Here is a 17,596-nt window from a genome sequence, read left to right as displayed (position 1 = left end):
ATTTTTTTTATCTACATTTACTTTATTTACCTGTTTGAAATAAAGACATATGTCAATAAACACATGTAGGTCACCTCTTTGTTCCTTTTTTCTCACAGACACAATCAAACACGTGATCTGTGAACATGCCTGTTTGACTGGCCCTCTCTGTCTCTTCACTAACCTTTAAAGGAGCTGTGTATATGCAACACAGCTGAGGAGAGGCTCCGCCCCCAGCATGAGAAACAGGTATTTGACTCAGAGTGGTGACAAAAGGTAAGACGACACTCCACAACAATCATTTACCTTTTTAAAGAAAGCAGAGCGCTCGGCCTGAACCGGTCCTCACAGGAAGCAGCATTCACAATGTGTGAGTGTTTACCTGGGGGGGGGAGGGGTCACTGTTTGGGTGGGGTCATTAAGGGTGGGGTTATCAGTTCACTTCTTATCTGGAGATAAAGGAGCAGGAGTCCCCTCTTTGTTCACAATACCCCTTCTGTTGATGGTTTATAATCCTTGAAGTGCTGAATTCAGCAGATTTAGCTGCATGTGCATCAAACACACGAGCTGTGTGAGCTTCACGCTGAAAATCAGAAGAGTGATCGTTCTGCCATTCACATGTCGGGGAAAGAAACCTCGATAGTGAAGTTATAGAGGGAGAAACCTGTTCAGGTCTTCCTCTATACATGCCTCATCACGCCCTCAAATTCTTCTCCCCCCTCTACTTTGACCTACTTAGTCTGCTCCCTCAGATAACACATCATTAGCCTCAAAGTGCACATTAAAAATCTGTTTTAAAAAAACTGGTCAGACACTAAATATCCACTCAACACATTCCTTAAATTCCAAACATTTCCATGAGACAGAGAGGACGATCCATGACAAAGAGTCTCGATTGCGTGAGGAAAACCAGGACTGTGACTCACACCACGCAGGAATTCAACAAGTTGCGCAATCCTGAAAGAGTATCACAGAAACCACAGTGTATGTTTTATCATTTATTAACAAAATATGTAACATTAAAACTCATATCTTCAAACAGCACAAGTGGTTTAAAATGATAAGAACGGCTGCAGGTATATAAAAAAACACAGGATGAATATTTATGTTTCTGATTTGATTAAAGCAACACGGCACCTTTATCAAACCTCTCTCTTTCAGACACGTCAGGGTCATTTGGTTCTTTTATAACGGATGAATGGTCTTCGGTGCAGAGAGGAAGTCAGTCAAAAAACAGAGAGAAATAGAAACAATGTGCAGAAAAGAGGGTTCAGTCTCTAACAGGCTTCCTCTGCATTACAAGGCATAAAAGGTTAAAACATGCATTTGAGTTTCACAGTTAAAAAGCAGTTCATGATAAAGTTAGAAACGTATACGAATGCTCTCATCTCGGGACAAACGTCTTCGAGTTTAAAGGGCAGGCTGGTATTTTTAAAACAAAGAGCATTTGGGGTCTAAATGAGAAGTAGAACCTCAGACTTAAACCTCTGGTGTTATGGTTTAAAAAGTGACCGTGTTTACTGCTGACTTTCAATCAGATAGTCAGGTTGTTGCCATAAACAAGCCTGGATATAACTTCCGATAAAGGCGCCAGACTCCATTGATAAAAATATCATATTTAAAGTACATATAAATAAATTCCTCCTCCACTGTTGCCTCTGTTGGGATGTCTGCTAACATTTTAAATAGTACACACAATTCCTCTTAAAAAGGAACATCTACATGAGAATTTCCTGATGAAGGCAGAAGTAATGCAGTCCCTTTATGACAAGCTTAAATGGCTTTTTGTCAATGAAGTCTAGTGGCACTGGGAAAAGTGATGGTTTCAAGAACATCTGACTTCTAAAAGATTCTTTCAGCAATTTTCTCAACACTTCAAATAAAATCTGAGCCTAAAAGATGCAAAACAAACACTCTCAGTGCTTTGAGAAACTTTACCTGGTTGTGCCTAATTGTCCTCATGTCCTTTATGACACACCTCATCATTGTGTCCCAGTACCACTAAAGGTCTGTGTGTTGCTGTGTCTCCAGCACTGGAGAGTACAAGCACAGGCATGATTTGAGTCTCTGCTCTCCTTTTATCCGCCTAACAGCTGCTGCTCTGCGTGGTCCCGCCGCTCGACACGTACGACTTGCTCTTCCTGGAGTATTTCATGGAGCTGAAGGAGACCCTCATCCTCTCCACAGTCCTGCTGCTGCGGCACAGCAGAGTGTTCTTCACGTGGTCCCTGAAGTCCTCGGACACAAAGTAGTAGATGAACGGGTCCAGGCAGCTGTTGAGACTCGCCAAGCACAGAGTGGAGATGTAGAAGGCGTATCCGTTATTCACGATCCCGTCTTTGAGCAGAGAGTAATGCACCACCAGCATGATGTTACTGGGGATGAAGCACACCAGGAAGGTCACCAGGACAGTCACGATGAGAACCACGGCTTTCTGGCGGTTCTTCCCTGCCACGCTGTCGTCCAAGTTGTGCCCTAAAGCTTTCAGTAACAGAATATACGCCATGACGATGACCACACACGGGACGAGGAACACCACCATCCCCATGAAGATGAAGTAGTAAAAGGGAAGCTGGACTGAGGGGAATGGGTTCAAAGGGTCATCTATGACGTTGACATCATGGCAGGTGGTCACGTTGGGGTCCTTGAGCTTCACCGTGTGGTCGTACAGGTACAGCGGCGTCGTGGTGAGCCAGATGAACGCCCAGATGGAGACGCAGACGCCGATAGCCACCTTGTTGTTCTTCCTCTGCTGGGACAGTGGATGAGCCACGACCCAGTACCTCTGCACGCTGAGGCAGGTGATGAAGAGGATGGAGCAGTACATGTTCCCGTAGAAGAAGCTCACCAGGACTTTGCACAGCGGCTCGCCGTACGTCCAGTTGTTGCCGTTGAAGTGGTAGGCGATTTTCAGCGGCGTCCAAATCACAAACAGAAGATCGGCGAGAGCCAGGTTGGCCATGTAGATGGACGAAGGGTGCTTCTTCTTCGTCCTGAAGAGGAACACCCAGATGGCCATGCCGTTAGCAGGAAGCCCAATGATGAAGACGATGATGTACATGATGGGGATGAAGACGGTGGTGAGGTTGCTCTTCAGGGTGTCAGCTGTCTTCTGATCCACCACGACTAGATCTGAGTTTACAGGGTCCTTATGCCCGATGAAGCCGCGTCCTTTACCTGAACACAGAAAACAGACAACATATTAAAACTTGCAAGTGCAGGATAAATGTATTGTTTTGAAATTAAAAATATTCTTATAACTGTTTTGCATGAGTCAGCATAAAGGAATCAAAGTTAACATACATACACTCTTCTTCTTAAAGAATGAAGATCTTTAAATTTGGCACCATCCTCTACCATTAAACTTTGATTTTGTGATGTTTAACTGATTTTGATCCCTCTTCTTCAAACACAACCATGCACAAATATACTCTGGTCATACTAGCCTCTTAATCTATTATTTACATTACATCTGTTTCTTTAATTTTTTTAGATAACCTACTGTGGCTGGGGACGACATTTGGACAAACAGGTTCTTTACAAAGTCCCCCAGGACTCTGGAAACAGCACCCTATTATTAGTTTCTTACACTTCTTGTGGTTGGATAGCTAAAACTGATACAGAACTACGAATATTCATACTTTATTATGCTTTTATGTCATGTTATTGCTGCTATATGTTCAAAAATGTACTTTATTTTGTTGCAATGTGACCCCACTCCCATTAAATGTGTTCAAATACCCTTTATTATTGAAAAAAATAGGTGATTAGTGTAAATATGTATAAATAACTCTTGCTGTGTATGCATATTAATTTAATAAACAACATTTTTGTATACATTTCCCAGAAGCCCCCTTGCCTGCATAGTTTACCACTCCCCAAGGTTAAATAATAATATTTTAAATATACATATTTTGACTTAACCTTTTGAAAACAGTAGATACATTCATTATAACTCAACATATTTTAAACTTGGATTCTGAATACTGTTATAATCCTTATCTCTGTGAGGGAGACTCCTTGGTTTGGTATCTAAACGACCTCTCACACATTAAACACAGAGGAATTTACGACCTTACCTTGACTGTTTACGGCAGAAACACAGAATAAAATGAACAGAAGCGGCAATAAACGAGTAGAATCCATGTCTGTGAACTTTCGACGCTCTCAGCTTCTCTTCTCTTTTACTGTCTCCCTCCAACAACTTCTTAAATGTCGACTGAGAGCTACCACCGTGCAGGACCTGCAGGACACACCCCGAGACTACCTGCCTGTGCGCTGCTGACGTCATTAAGCCCCGCCCACTGCATCCAGTCATTTTCCCCATCACGTTTCAAATCTGATCACGAGCTCAGGTAGAGGACAGACTTTGAAACCTTCAATTAAAATGTGATTTTTGTAATGAAATAAAAACTTAAATGTGTCTGTTTATTTTCCATCAACAGAGAAAATGTTGAACTTTGAACTTCTCTACAAAATCCTCTCGCTTCTGAAAAAAGGAGCATTGAGAGGTCATATTTATAAAGGTAGTACAATAAAAATACACCTAAAGAGATAACATTATAATAATACTCCTGTCCAAAGCCATGTGAAAGTGTTTCAGTAGTGAATAGACTTTGTTATCAGTGGTTTGGAAGAGGAAACATACGTATAATTATGTGCAAATAAGACACAGTCATGATTTCCATGTGAGATCATAGGATAAAACTAGAGTTCTTTCATTCTGATGAATAGTTTCTGCCAAATTCCCCACTACTCTGAAGCCCCCATAATAATAATATACTGTATGGAATAACAGCTAACGCTCTGAAATAAAGACTCAAGATTTAAAAACCATCAAGAGCAGAGGCGTGTTCATGCAGTTTGAGGGACAGGGGTGAAAATCTAAAAAAAGGGGCACCTCATTTGAAACCCCTGGTACTCACAGGCTGGTTTCAAAACCGCCTGATACATACTACCTAGGAATTTAGTAAGTAGTAGGTATTGCATACTGCATACTGCATACTGGTTTTAAAAGTAGTATGTAGTATGACTGTTCTGCAGGATGCTGGGTGAGGCATTGCTGTATTTTCAGATTCAGACAGCAGAAGTAAACAATGACAAGCTGCTTCTTTAGCATCACATATGATTTAAAAAGGTAAGAAGTGGTTTATATGGAATTTAATAATTTTTAAAAACTGAGTGCCTCCCATTTAAACAATTAAATGACAATTAGACAGTCCACAACCTTGACTGCTTTTAAATCCTCACTGAAAACATTTTTATACAAGAAGGCATTTCTCACCCCTAATTCTTGAACTTGCTCTGCATTCAGATGACTTGTTTTGCTTCTGTCTTTTTTCTCCCCTGTTTGCACTGTTTTTTGTGCTTTTTAATTCTCTGCTTTTTTGTTGTGATGCACTTTGTAACCTTGTTAAGGAAAGTGCAATATAAATAAAGTTTATTATTATTATTATTATATTATTAAAAATAAAGAAAAAGAAAACGCTGAACGTAAGCACTTTTCTTTGGGCACCTAGCACTTAATTCCCTGCATTGTGGTGAAAATTTTTGTGACCAAATGTGGTGGAAATTAAATCATAAAATCCTCCACAAAATTATTGATACATTTCTATATTATTGATTATATTACACAATTAAAATAACAAGACATAATTAACTACAAGGGCATTCAAATGGGAATTTTGTGCATTTAATCCAGCGAAAAGGAACCCAGAGGACACTTTTTAATAATTTAACGACTTTCAGGCATCCAAAGGGCATTTATTTTTATGTTTTATACATTAGAAAGGCATCCAGAGGGCACTTTTTAAATTTTGTTATACATTTGAGGAGCATCCAGGGGGTAATTTTTAACATTTGAGGGGCATTTAAAGGGCATTTTTTCATGCATTTTCCACAGAGAAGGCCATTTTTAATGTTTTATATACTACAGTGGAATCCAAGAGGGCACATTAGCGTGGTTTCATAATCCCCCCCCCTGCCCACTGAGTACACCACTGACCAAAGGTATCTATGAGCAACATCAACATGTGTCTCAGCTTGCTAACTCTGACAATACAGGGGAGGTTCCTCTCTTAATATAGCAAACACAAATAGGTCATGGAGAAATCACAAAGAGGTCATTCATGATTGGTGAAACCCCAACATGCGGTTGGTTGCTAATGAGAGCAGATATAAAAAGTTACTCCTGCAGAAGGTAAACCGTTGTGGCAGGAAACATTGATTGGGGACGTCTGTTTCAGGAAGAGCGCGGTGAAACTGACCTATAAGTAACATCCTGTTATTGAGTTCATGATGGTACCACAAAATGTATCATTACTCGCTCGATTTAAAGAAAAAGCTAGGACAGATCCTCGTCACAACTTCTGCAAATCGGAGGAAACACCATCAAATGTCATCGATTTGTTTTCCTCAGAAGCCAAAACATCAAGCTTTTAACATTTTATCTGATTCTTGCATGTACTACTTTTATCTGTAATTCAAAAAAACATTTGCAAAGCTCTTATTATCTTACAAACCTTTAAGAAACTGACTTCATTGTACCTTTTTTCAAATCTGTAGATATCATGACAGAGAAAATAAAATCAGTTTGATTTAAACTCTTTATTGACAAAGATAAAAACCTAAATCTACAAGTTAAAATAACTTAAAGAAAAAACACATTCCAGATAAATACACATGAAGAGCTTGTACTTCCATGATGCAACATGAAGAATGTGCCGTGTTGAGTTGTAGAGACTTCTGGCACATCATCAAATCATCCGTCAGAATTTATTTCAATAAGCAGCGTGGATTAAAAGATTACATGTTAAAAAACGCTTAAAGGAAAACAATCATATCCCAGTGGCATCAAGTCAAGCTTTGTGCATTCAAGTTTTATGAACAAAGATATAAAAAAATAAACATGTATGTACAAAAATAAAAACACAGTAACTCAGACAGCTTGAAGCTTGAAGGAGATCAGCGATGGCTATGCTCCATTTCCTCACAGCAGATCCAGAAAGAAAGTTTGTGTTTGTACCCGAGGTGAGTTCAATGATCATGTTAAAGGGGATTGTAGTATTTTTAAATCTGGAGTATATCTTTGCATATTTCAGATCAGAGCGGCTCATAAAAAGAGGAACAATAAGGTCTGTGATTGTCAGTAAAGTGCTTGTTTTCCCTATGACATGCTCAGATTTATAAATTAACTCTTTGACTCCTTTCCATAGAAGAGGATGATGTTATAGTTTTTATCCTTTTCTTTTGTCTTTTTCCTTCACTTCACTTCGCTCTACTGCTGCTTTGTTGTGAGTGTGTGTTATTGTGTGTCATGAGTGCTTCAAATGTTTGTTCAGACCAAACACAAGAACCGCCCCACCTACAACCGCCAAGAACACAAAAACACTCACACCAACATCTCCAATGTTCTGCGAGGTCTAATGATAGATTTTGTTTAAGCAGTCTGACGGCTTTGAAGAGAGCAGCACACTTAAAGTAAAGATCTTAAGGTGTCCACGATGTTGTCACTGAGCCTTTGAGTGGAAAAAAAAAAACACTTTTAATGGACAGATTTTGATCAGGGAGTTTTGCATGCAGGGATCAGATTGCAGCTGCTGACTTCAGTGATTTATGCACTTGAGCAATCCCAAAACTGTTTACTTTTATGTCAACAAATGTGCTTATCTCATCTTCACATTTAAAGGCTGTTATCTTTAAACCAATGGGCTCCATTTAGACGTATTTTAAAGCCTCAGCTGCATTACAAAAAGGTTCCAAATGCACAGTTTGGTTAAATCCATGTCACTTTTTAAACCAAAATATATCAACCAGACTCCATTTACAAAAGGAGGGACTTTAAAGTGCATGTCAAAGAACTTGCTTTTGCACTTTTGCCTCTATATGGTTGTTTCCTTACACTCTAAATGTTTACCTCAGCTAAATCACCTTGTTTAGTTTAGACACAACTATGCAAGAAAGTTAGTCGTAGACACGCAGCCCCTACACTCTGTGAGTCTAAATAACTGTTTTTGTCAATGGAGTCTGATGGCTTTGAAAAAAAGTGATTCAAATGAAGGATTTTACTCCTGAAAAAAGGTCTACCTCATAAGCAATCCATTCAGGGATTTTATAAAACACTTGAAAAGGTCAGAGCGTGTTATATGTGGAGTCTTTGGCCCTCCCCTTTTTGTCAATGAAGTCAGGTGCCTATAAAAAAGTGATAAATGTTGTTTTTATGGCTTCACAAAACTTGTTAAACTCTTGAACTCAGAGGTATACCCACTAAAGGATCCATATGGTAATCATGTCAAGGGCTTGAAGTTACAATCTGAGTCTGTCAAGTACCTGGCTGTGAGTGTTTTTTAGCCCAGCTTTAAAACCCTGGAGTTACCCTTTAAAATCCACTAGCAGTCCGTGCTCTGAGTGTTCCCTGATGAGGAATACGTGTTGGTCTTCCTGGAGTACTTCAGAGCGCTGAAGGAGACCCTCATCCTCTCCACAGTCCTCTCGCTCCTGCACAGGAATGTGTTCTTCACGTGCTCCCTGAAGTCCTCAGAGATGAAGTAGTAAATAAAAGGGTCAAAGCAGCTGTTGAGGCTGGCTAGGCACAGGGTGGTGATGTAAAACCCGTACTGGTTTTTCTCCGCTTCACCCAGTAGGAGGATGTAGTGCACTAGCAGCATGATGTTACTGGGGGTGAAGCACACTAGAAACATCACCAGCACTGTGATAATCAAGACCACCGCTTTTCTCCTCCTCTTTGCGATGGTGGGGTCCGTCATGCTGTTCCTGAGCGCCTTCAGCATGAGCACGTAGGAGATGATGCACACCACGGTCGGGACCACAAATCCCAGAATTCCCATCGCCAGGAAGTAGCCTGCTGCGATTTTTATCTGGCTTGGCCTGGTGATGTCGTGGCAGGTGCGAATGTTCATGTTTGCGACTTTGACCTCTTGGTCGTAGAGGTAGAGGGGGATTGTGACGAGCCAGACCACCACCCAGATTGCCACGGACACGCCCACGGCTGTGCAGTTGTCCCTCTGTCGCTGGGAGAGCGGGCTGACCACGGCCCAGTAGCGCTGCACGCTGATACAGGAAATGAAGGCGATGGAGCAGTACATGTTGCCGTAAAAAAACGCCACCAGCACCTTGCACAGGCCGTCGCCGTAGATCCAATCGTTTCCATTAAAGTGGTACGCTATTTTTAAAGGGATCCAGATGATGAAGAGGAGGTCAGCCAGGGCTAAGTTAGCCATGTAGATGGATGATGGATGCTTCTTTTTGGTCCTGAACAGGAACACCCATATCGCCAAGCCGTTTGTGGGCAGCCCAACCACAAACACGATGATGTAGATGACTGGGAGGAAGACAGTAGTGAGGCGGCTGCTCAGGACTTTTTTGACATGTGGGCTAAGCCAGATCCCATCCTTGGTCTCTGTACCAGTGAAACCTCTAAGATTATCTGTTTAAAAGAGAGAAGTAGAAGAAATAGGACATGTTTATATGTAGAAACTCAAAAGACAAACAAACACTAACCTGTTTAGCTGTCACACACTTAGACCTAATTATTTGAGCATGACTCATCTTCATCACAACTACCTACTTTACATTCAACATAATATTACATATATTACAATATACAACTTTATTATTAAACTAACTCTGAAACACAGATCAAGCATTAATAAAAAGTTAATTGTGACTACAATAAGCAAACAGCGTCAGTACTCGATGCATGTAGATTCAAAAGTGCTTCCTCGAGCCATAATTCACGACAATGAAAAACACCACAGGTGGGAATAAACCTTACCTTCCTGCGACACGCATATCTGCACGCAACACAAGAGGAGGAACAGCAGAAACGGTGAAAGCCTCAAAGTCATGGCCGGAAATCAGAGGTTAGAGAATAAACGTGCAACAGTGTCAGCAGGAGTGGTGCGTAGAGTCTCTCAGTAGGACCGTCTTCCTCACAGCCATACCCTGCACTGCAAACGGCTGTTTTGACACCTTAGTGATGTCATCCAGTCAGGTGACTGCGAGCAGCCTACGAGGGACACACCTTAACCACAGGTCGAGAGTTTTCGTTCCGGTGTGGATGACCAGAAAGGGCATTTCTTGTAAATCTGCACTGCAATCAGATGTATTTATAGACTCACAGACGTAGCTGCTGAAGATGTTGGAATTAATCATGCACTGTATTTTACATGGTCGTGAACAGTCTTTTTTTTCCCCCACAAAAGATAAAAACTCACCTGATTTCAAAATATTTTACAGACGAGGAAAAATGAAATTGTAGGGGGGATATTCTGCATTTGACTTATTATTTTTTGGTACCGAGATAAGAAGTTGAACTCGATCAGTATTAGGGAAAGACAGAAAACAAATGCAGTAGGACGATTTTTTTTAATTCTTAGAGAAGGATGTCGAAATATTCAGAATGCAAACAACAACAACATAATAGAATAAACATCCCATCAGAAAGACTTGTAGCTTACTTTCAAATGAAGGCAGAGCTCTGTCAGCTCCACTCCTCCATAATTTAATATTGAATTGGATAGGATTAATGTTAACAAATAGATAAAAATAATAATTAGAATTATTATTATTATAATAAAGATGACAATAAAATACTTCTACTACTACTACTACTAGTACTAATTATAATAATAACAAATAAAAAACAATAATAATAATAATCCTAATCATATTTTCCAATGACGTAATGACGTTTCAGTTACGTCCGGGATGATACTACTACTTCTACTACTACGACTACTAATTATAAAGATAATAATAATAATGAAATAATAATAATAATAATGAAATAATAATAATAATAATAATAATAATAATAATATTAATAATAATAGTAATTATAATAGTAATAATAATAATATTAATAATAAAATAAATAAAATAAATAAAATAAATAAAATAAAATAATAATAATACTAATAATAATATAATAGTAATAAAAAAATGATAACAATAGTTTTCATTGACGTAATGACGTTTCAGTTACGTCCTGCGTAAAAAACCGTTACTTGTTAATCGATTTGATTGGCTATCCCTTAATGTGACCATTAAGGGATTAATGTTTTGAAAACCTAACTAGTTTTTGGGCAAAGAATCACAGTAAGTGTCATATTTACTCAGTGAAATACAATAATTAGTGTTTGTTTGAATGTGTTAATACTATTTAGCTCGTCTTGAACCTTTCATTATTGATAAGGGAGAGGACATTAATGGGAGCAACTGTCGTAGGCCTCAACCCCAGCTAGCTAGGAGAATGCTAAGCTAACACGGTGGAGACAGGTGACTTCAAACATGGAGGACAATGAAGAGGAGCAGCAGGGTTTATCTTCCTCCTGAGATGAAGGTAAGCTTTTCTGTGTTGTGTTACTGACTTTGTTAAGTTTACCTTTATTTTTGGCTCCTCTTTGTGTTTTTACATGTTGAAAAATAAATCAATTTAACTTGAAAATAGTTTGCAAACCATCAATACAGAAGAATATTTCCTCTGACTGCAAATAATACAATTTCCACACTTGATTCAGTGTATTAAAATAGACATACCACTTATTTCATTTTGAAAACACAATTTAAACATTTAAAATTTTAATTTATAACTTTACCTTTTTGTATTTTTCAGTATTTTGCTCTATTTTCTGTTTTTATTTTATGCACAATAACACCAATATACATTTTAAACCCTTTAAAACATTTTGGCACTGAATCAGATTTTATTTTTTATTTTATATGAACATGAAAAAATATTTATTTTGGTCATTCATCTATATAAGTACACAATTTCTGTTAATATTCAACCCACAAAATACAAAACATTATAAAACATTTATGTCACATTCATAAAATACAACACAGACATGTTTTATTTTTAAATTTTAAGACAATAAAGTGATTTAATCTGTCAGTTGTTCCTGTACATTGTGCTAACTCTTTTTTTAGACTAATAAACAGTGAGAGTATGTTTATAAGAAGTATAACAGCGCCACCTGCTGGAGGAAAAAAGAGCCTGAAGAATAATTAGGATGATTTCCTAGTACACCTGAAGCAGTTCACATCTCCAGCCAGCAGAGTGCAGCATGAGGCTAAAGATGTCAGGATATAATGCATGAACAGCCCATAACTGTTGCATACAGATTATCTTTGAAACACAGTCACATGATATGGTAAGATATTATTTCTAACCAGCTAGAGGTGAAAATACGGTGAGTATTCATGTGCAAAGTAGTCACATTTTTAAATGTGAGACAAAAGTGCTGGAAAATGAGATAATTCACAGACATATTAACAAAGAAGTGACTAAAAAACTACAAAAACAACAGTTTCCTTTCATTAAAAAATAATACTTCTAGATTCTTTTACAGTTTATAATAATACAGTTGAAAAATGAGAGCCATAGGATTCAGAGTTTTCTAGAGAGCACATTCTTATCAGCTTCCTACCATTCATTGTTGTTGTAACTACAGTAGGCCCCTCTTCCTTTGCACATTTGTTCCTCGGAAACTAAGACTTTCAGTTGTTTATGATGATATGTTTTTTCACTTCCCTTACAATAGAGGGAATAATGAAGTATTCTTCATTTGCTGGTACTCATATTGCAAAATAAAAAAATCCACAGTTTCATTACCTGAAAACTATGGGTGAGTCAGTCTTATTAAAGATGAACTCTGGTGTTTTTAAACTCGTGGTCCTGTTATTTTCCTTCTTTGGGGTCTAAACAACTCAAAGGTACAAAGTTAAATGCTTTCTTAAGCTGGCAACACATTTTGGGGAAGTTTCCCAAGGTCACAGTGCATTAACTTTAAGTGCTTGTTTTTTTTCATGATAGGCTCAGATTGTGGTTCTAACACAGGACTTCCACCAGATCCGTGTCTGGTCCGTCTCCGGCTTTGCGTCCAACACTCACTGCTTGCGTTTTCGTAACGCAGCACGGAGCAGGACCGCCGGACAGCTGGGGTCATGTGGCCGAGGTTTTCCCGCGGTAATCACTGAATCAAGGATTCTCCTCCTCCTCTCCTCGTCCATGTTGTCTTTCTGGTCCTCTGAAAACCTCGGACCTGTTGACTCCAGGCCTGGCTCCGCTCATCATGATGGTTTGTTGTTGTAGTTAAATGAAATACGATCTGGTGATAACACAGAGTGTTTTATTCTGAAAATTAACCGGATGTTTTCATTTTGTTTTGGTGCCTGACTTCCTGTCCCGCTCCATCTGCTCTGTTGAGATTGATGCGTCGTACTCCGGCATCTGGGAAAAATAGAAGTCTTGTGTATCTGATCTGTTGGGACCTGCCGGATCAGAGACGCACACAACAGAGTGGATCCAGTGGAAGTTAACACATTGACTAGAATAGAAACCTGTCAGATTTGGTGCTGTGACGGATCGGAAACGGACCGGACACAGATCTGGTGGAATTTGGCCGCAAGTATGTCACAACACTAAAAAAATAAAGGCTACAGAGACATACCCTTTTTTGGTAAGGTATGATATTTTAAACGGCAGAAGTACCACTTCCACTTGAGACATTTACAGCTGTTTCAAAACATAGAAGTTCCTTGTTTAAGGCTGCTTCGATCATGTGTCTCACAGATAAAGACTAAAGCGGTCCACTCCTGCAATTCCAAAGCTGGTTGTACCTTTAAGTTATTTGGATCCCACAATTTATATTTTTTTAAAAGCACAAAGGTTTGAAAATACCAGAATTCCTCTGCAAGGGTGTATCAGACCATGAGCTTCTTGTACTGGCTGCTGAGGCTGGCTTGGATTGAGTCCGTTTTGGTGAGAGGAGTGCTCACTTTGGAGCTATCTTTACGGCTGGATTTTAGAAGAGTTCTGCTGGAGGACCTGCTTTGATCAGAGGATGAGAGACTGCTTCTGGTGCCCTTGGTGATTTTCTGACACCTCAGCACACTAGATAGCTCTCTCTGGCATTGGGATGATCCAAAGTAGTAGACCAGAGGATCCAGGAGGCAGTTGAGGCTCCCCAAACACAGAAACACCAGATAGATTATGTAGAGGCTGTCTGAGGCCTCACGACTTGACTTGTCTCCCTGGTTAAACTGCAGCTGCTGCATGAAGAGGAAGCAGTTTGTGGGGGCGAAACAAAGCACGAACATCACCAGCACGGTTAAAGCCATCACGACTGCTCTTCTTCTTTTGCGTGAGCGGCCTGGAACTCCCGCTGCCCCCCTGCTCAGGGACAAGATCACCCGAGTGTAGGACACCACGGTGACCAGCAGAGGCAGGAAGAAGAGGAGGCAGCACAGGGTGATGAAGTATGTTTTGTAGACCCAGAAGAGCTGTGAGCGCTGGACGTCATGGCATGTTGTGATGTTCAACTTTGTAAGTGAAATAGTCTGTTCACTCAGCAGGAAATACAGTGACCCAACAAAGGACAGAATCCACATCGCTACACAGGCTATGATCGCGTTTCTAGGACTCCGCCAAGACAGGGAGTTGATGGGGTAGACTACAGCAAGAAGCCGGTCCACGCTGATGCAAGCGATGAGCAGAACAGAGCAGTACATGTTCCAGTAAAAAGCAGCGGTGACCACTCGACACATGGCGGAGCCGAAGATCCAGTCATTGCCGTTGAAGTGGTAGGAGATCTTGAAGGGCAGCACCATGGCAAAGAGCAGGTCAGCACAGGCCAAGTTCAGCATGTAGATCGAAGCAGGCTTCTTTGGCTGGATCCTCCGAGTAAAGATCAGAACCGCACAGATGTTGATTGGCACACTGATGAGGCAGACCAGTGTGTAGAAGGAAGGGATGAGTATTGTGGATACAGGGCCAGTTAGAAACAGCTCTGCCTCCCCTGAGAGCTCCCTCCAGCTGGTGTTGGTTACATTATGTGCCAGGCGAGATCCAGAAGCAGGATTTTTAGTGGGATCAGTTTCAAGATATTGTCCCAGATCCTCCATTTCTGGACTGTCATAGAAGATGAAGGTCCTTTGATATTTACTGACTGGAAAGAGAGAGAGAAAAATGTGTCAAACAAATATTTCATGTAGTGATTTTATAGTTTAAAGCAGAAAAAGAGACTCGATCAATTCATCAGGTGTTGTCTGTTTTCCTAAAGGAAGATAAACTGTTATTATCTTCTAATTGTTATGTTAGACTCTACAAACGTGATCCTTGAAGATCCAGTACACCAACAAGAAGCGTCATCCTGAATCATTTCTAGATCAAAATACATTCAAACTGTCCACACTACGAGATGCTCTCTCATCTTGTTTACATAGCTGTGTCATAGAGCATTACAGCAATACAGCCGTCCTGGAGCCACAGCAAGTGGTGGATGTGACTGCCATTTTGGGCGTTCAATAACGAAAAATCAAACACTGTTATTACCCTTGGGGTCAATTGGACCCTGTAATGATTAACATCATTTTTTTGGCTTCATATTTCATGACTTTTCTGAATTTAATGGGGACAGATGGGAAAACATAAAATATGTGTTGATATGTTCCAATTTCCTGTTAAAAAAAGTTACCCATCAATGTTCCTTGGGGTCAATTTGACCCAAGGTTGTTTTAGCTGTATAAAACATAAGAAATATCAACATTTTACACACATTTGTTTTGGATGATATTCAGATCACTATAACATACATTTCTCTAAGCTAAAACAGCCTCCCTCAACCTTCAGATTGAGATAAAATATTTCCAGCCACCATGTCTCTAAAAATATTCCATGATGAGTCCCGTGTCGTGCGTTTTGTTAACATAGAAACAAGTCAGGGCCGGCGAGAGCGTGACAAACACACAGCAGTTTCATGTTCTGTTTTACAAATAAAGTCCTTCTAAATGCTTTAAATTATGTTTATGCTTGAAATATATTTTATCTGAATGACTATTGAGATAGTCAACAAAGAAACATAAAGTACCTGAAACAAAGACCAGGGTGACAGTCAGTTTCTGGTGGTTTAAAGTGCTGGGGTCTAATTGACCCCAAGGATAAAAGTAAATTTGAGGGTAACAGGAGGGTTAAACTGACTTGTAATTCTGTAGCAAAGGGGATGACATTGGATCGTCTAATTGAATAAACTTGCACTTAAGCTGATGTGAAATTACCATGGGAAAAGGGAGCAAATAAAATATATAAATGCATGTCTGCTTTAGGCCTCTATTGCAGGGGTTCCCAAAGTGTTGGTTTTGGACCCCCTGGGGGGTCGCGAGACACAAATATGGGGTCGTGAGATGTCTTCCAGAATGTTTTTTTTTTTTAAGTTATCCAAAAGTACATTTTACCCACTATATTAAAAAGAAATATCAACAAAAATAGTAGCTAAACTTGAAATAAAACCTTGAAAATAGTAAATGTAATGAGTTTTCTGCCTTTCTTTGTTGCCAGATGACTCCTAAGTTTAGGGTTAGTGAACAGTTCAATATCAAAAGCATCAGTAGCAGCAGGTTCATTCATAATGGCACAGGAAACACAGACACATGCTCATATGGTAGGATCAGTTTCTCCAGACCAGCTAAAGAAGCCACATTAAATCACTTTGAGGGACAGTTGGAGTCGCGAGTCTTTGGCACCTATATTTTGGAGGTCATGGAAGCCCTGCTCTATTGGAAAGGAACTTTTTTGTTTTTGTTTTGGGACCTTTGGTGAAGAAATATTTCAAAAGTTTGATTTATGCTAGCTCTTAAAAAATGTATATTTAATTTTCTACATTCGTCACACTGATTGAATGTAGAGAGAGATTAAATAACAAAATGAATAAATGTTTGTATTGGGTTTCAACCAACAAGTATTTCCCTCACAGGTTGATTTACTGAGTTTTTAAAAAATGTAAAAAATAAATAAATAGATACACAAAATAACTAAGCCTAAAAACGTGAGTTGTTCTGTAAGATGGAAATGCAGCACAGGAAGTTATCTGGTTAAATTCTGTTGTTTAAATAAGTAATCTTCAAAAGGCCTGCACAATTATATCCAAACATTTCCCATGATTTCTGGGTGAAATCAAAGAAAAAAAATTAGCATTATTAGTCAAATTAAAAGACTATTTAACTGCTTTACGCATGTGCGTTTTCATCCAGGTCAAAGTGACGTCTTACCGTTATTGGCAGCCGACGCAGCGCGCGCGCACAGAAGAACCAACAGCAGCAAACTTTTTGAAGACATCTCGAACAGCTCCCTGTCGAAAAACGAGTCTTTTAAATGTCTTTATCCGTCGTTGACTTCTCTATAATCCGATCACCTCTCTTAGAGTTCCTCTCCTCCTGAGTTTCATCCGCTGAATGTGGGACAGGGTCTTGTTTCCGCCCGCAGTCCGGTCCGTCCGAAACGTCCCGTCCACCAATCAGCAGCAGCCGGTCTGCAGCTCGGAGACACATTCCTGCAGACTGATGTCACCTTCCCGTCACACAGCAGCCACAGCCAATCAGACCCTCACTGTGGAGTTAATAACCGAAAACAGATTTCCTGTCAAAAGAAAACTTCTGGAGTTATTTTGGCTCAAACGGAAGAGTCATTCCCAGGGCGCAAAACAAACAAGAAACACTTAACTCTGTGGAAGAGGATGAGGAATGCAGATTTGTTAAAGTGAGGCCATTAAAATATTAAATACTGAAACATGATTTAGAACTCTGACTTTTCTCTCTT

At 39.7% G+C, this 17,596-nt stretch overlaps 4 protein-coding genes across 12 annotated transcripts in view; 1 reads left to right on the top strand and 3 right to left on the bottom strand.

Annotated features, from left to right (window-relative positions):
* Positions 1 to 964: 964 nt before the first annotated feature.
* Positions 965 to 4,253, bottom strand: LOC117830663 (proteinase-activated receptor 2-like). Its single transcript, XM_034708872.1, has 2 exons — positions 4,059 to 4,253; positions 965 to 3,156 (listed from the first exon to the last, which is right to left on the bottom strand). Exons 1-2 carry the CDS (start codon positions 4,123 to 4,125, stop codon positions 2,066 to 2,068), a joined length of 1,158 nt encoding a protein of 385 aa, XP_034564763.1. The 5' UTR covers positions 4,126 to 4,253; the 3' UTR covers positions 965 to 2,065.
* Positions 4,254 to 6,566: 2,313 nt separating this feature from the next.
* Positions 6,567 to 10,016, bottom strand: LOC117831170 (proteinase-activated receptor 2-like). Its single transcript, XM_034709713.1, has 2 exons — positions 9,773 to 10,016; positions 6,567 to 9,424 (listed from the first exon to the last, which is right to left on the bottom strand). The coding sequence occupies exons 1-2, from the start codon at positions 9,843 to 9,845 to the stop codon at positions 8,367 to 8,369; spliced, it is 1,131 nt and encodes a 376-aa protein (XP_034565604.1). The 5' UTR covers positions 9,846 to 10,016; the 3' UTR covers positions 6,567 to 8,366.
* A 958-nt stretch (positions 10,017 to 10,974) lies between these two features.
* LOC117830698 (ceramide transfer protein-like) overlaps positions 10,975 to 17,596 on the top strand; it is a 152,170-nt gene continuing 145,548 nt past the window's right edge. For 5 of the 9 annotated variants that reach the window (XM_034708926.1, XM_034708925.1, XM_034708927.1 and 2 more), the window contains exons 1-2: positions 10,975 to 11,097; positions 11,195 to 11,341. The gene's annotated coding sequence lies outside the window, so the exon portion shown is untranslated. The remainder of the gene's footprint in view (positions 11,098 to 11,194; positions 11,342 to 17,596) is intronic. The other 4 variants (XM_034708931.1, XM_034708930.1, XM_034708929.1 and 1 more) reach the window with 2 other exon arrangements.
* On the bottom strand, positions 11,834 to 17,326 carry LOC117830700 (proteinase-activated receptor 1-like). The gene is made up of 2 exons (XM_034708935.1): positions 17,050 to 17,326; positions 11,834 to 14,951 (listed from the first exon to the last, which is right to left on the bottom strand). Exons 1-2 carry the CDS (start codon positions 17,114 to 17,116, stop codon positions 13,708 to 13,710), a joined length of 1,311 nt encoding a protein of 436 aa, XP_034564826.1. The 5' UTR covers positions 17,117 to 17,326; the 3' UTR covers positions 11,834 to 13,707.

This window comes from Notolabrus celidotus, chromosome 19 (genome assembly GCF_009762535.1).
Source record: "Notolabrus celidotus isolate fNotCel1 chromosome 19, fNotCel1.pri, whole genome shotgun sequence".
NCBI classification, from domain to species: domain Eukaryota; kingdom Metazoa; phylum Chordata; class Actinopteri; order Labriformes; family Labridae; genus Notolabrus; species Notolabrus celidotus.
Note: the sequence above shows the minus strand (reverse complement) of the source record. Positions and strands in the feature narration are given on the sequence as shown.

What these genes read in the sequence shown, in the direction of transcription:
- LOC117830663 (XM_034708872.1), bottom strand. Translation starts at nt 4,125, where the DNA reads ATGGATTCTACTCGTTTATTGCCGCTTCTGTTCATTTTATTCTGTGTT. An exon ending in TTCTGCCGTAAACAGTCAAG is followed by an intron (nt 3,157 to 4,058) that starts GTAAGGTCGTAA and finishes TTCTGTGTTCAG; the next exon opens with GTAAAGGACGCGGCTTCATC.
- LOC117830700 (XM_034708935.1), bottom strand. Translation starts at nt 17,116, where the DNA reads ATGTCTTCAAAAAGTTTGCTGCTGTTGGTTCTTCTGTGCGCGCGCGCT. An exon ending in TGCGTCGGCTGCCAATAACG is followed by an intron (nt 14,952 to 17,049) that starts GTAAGACGTCAC and finishes CTCTCTTTCCAG; the next exon opens with TCAGTAAATATCAAAGGACC.
- LOC117831170 (XM_034709713.1), bottom strand. Translation starts at nt 9,845, where the DNA reads ATGACTTTGAGGCTTTCACCGTTTCTGCTGTTCCTCCTCTTGTGTTGC. An exon ending in GATATGCGTGTCGCAGGAAG is followed by an intron (nt 9,425 to 9,772) that starts GTAAGGTTTATT and finishes TCTTTTAAACAG; the next exon opens with ATAATCTTAGAGGTTTCACT.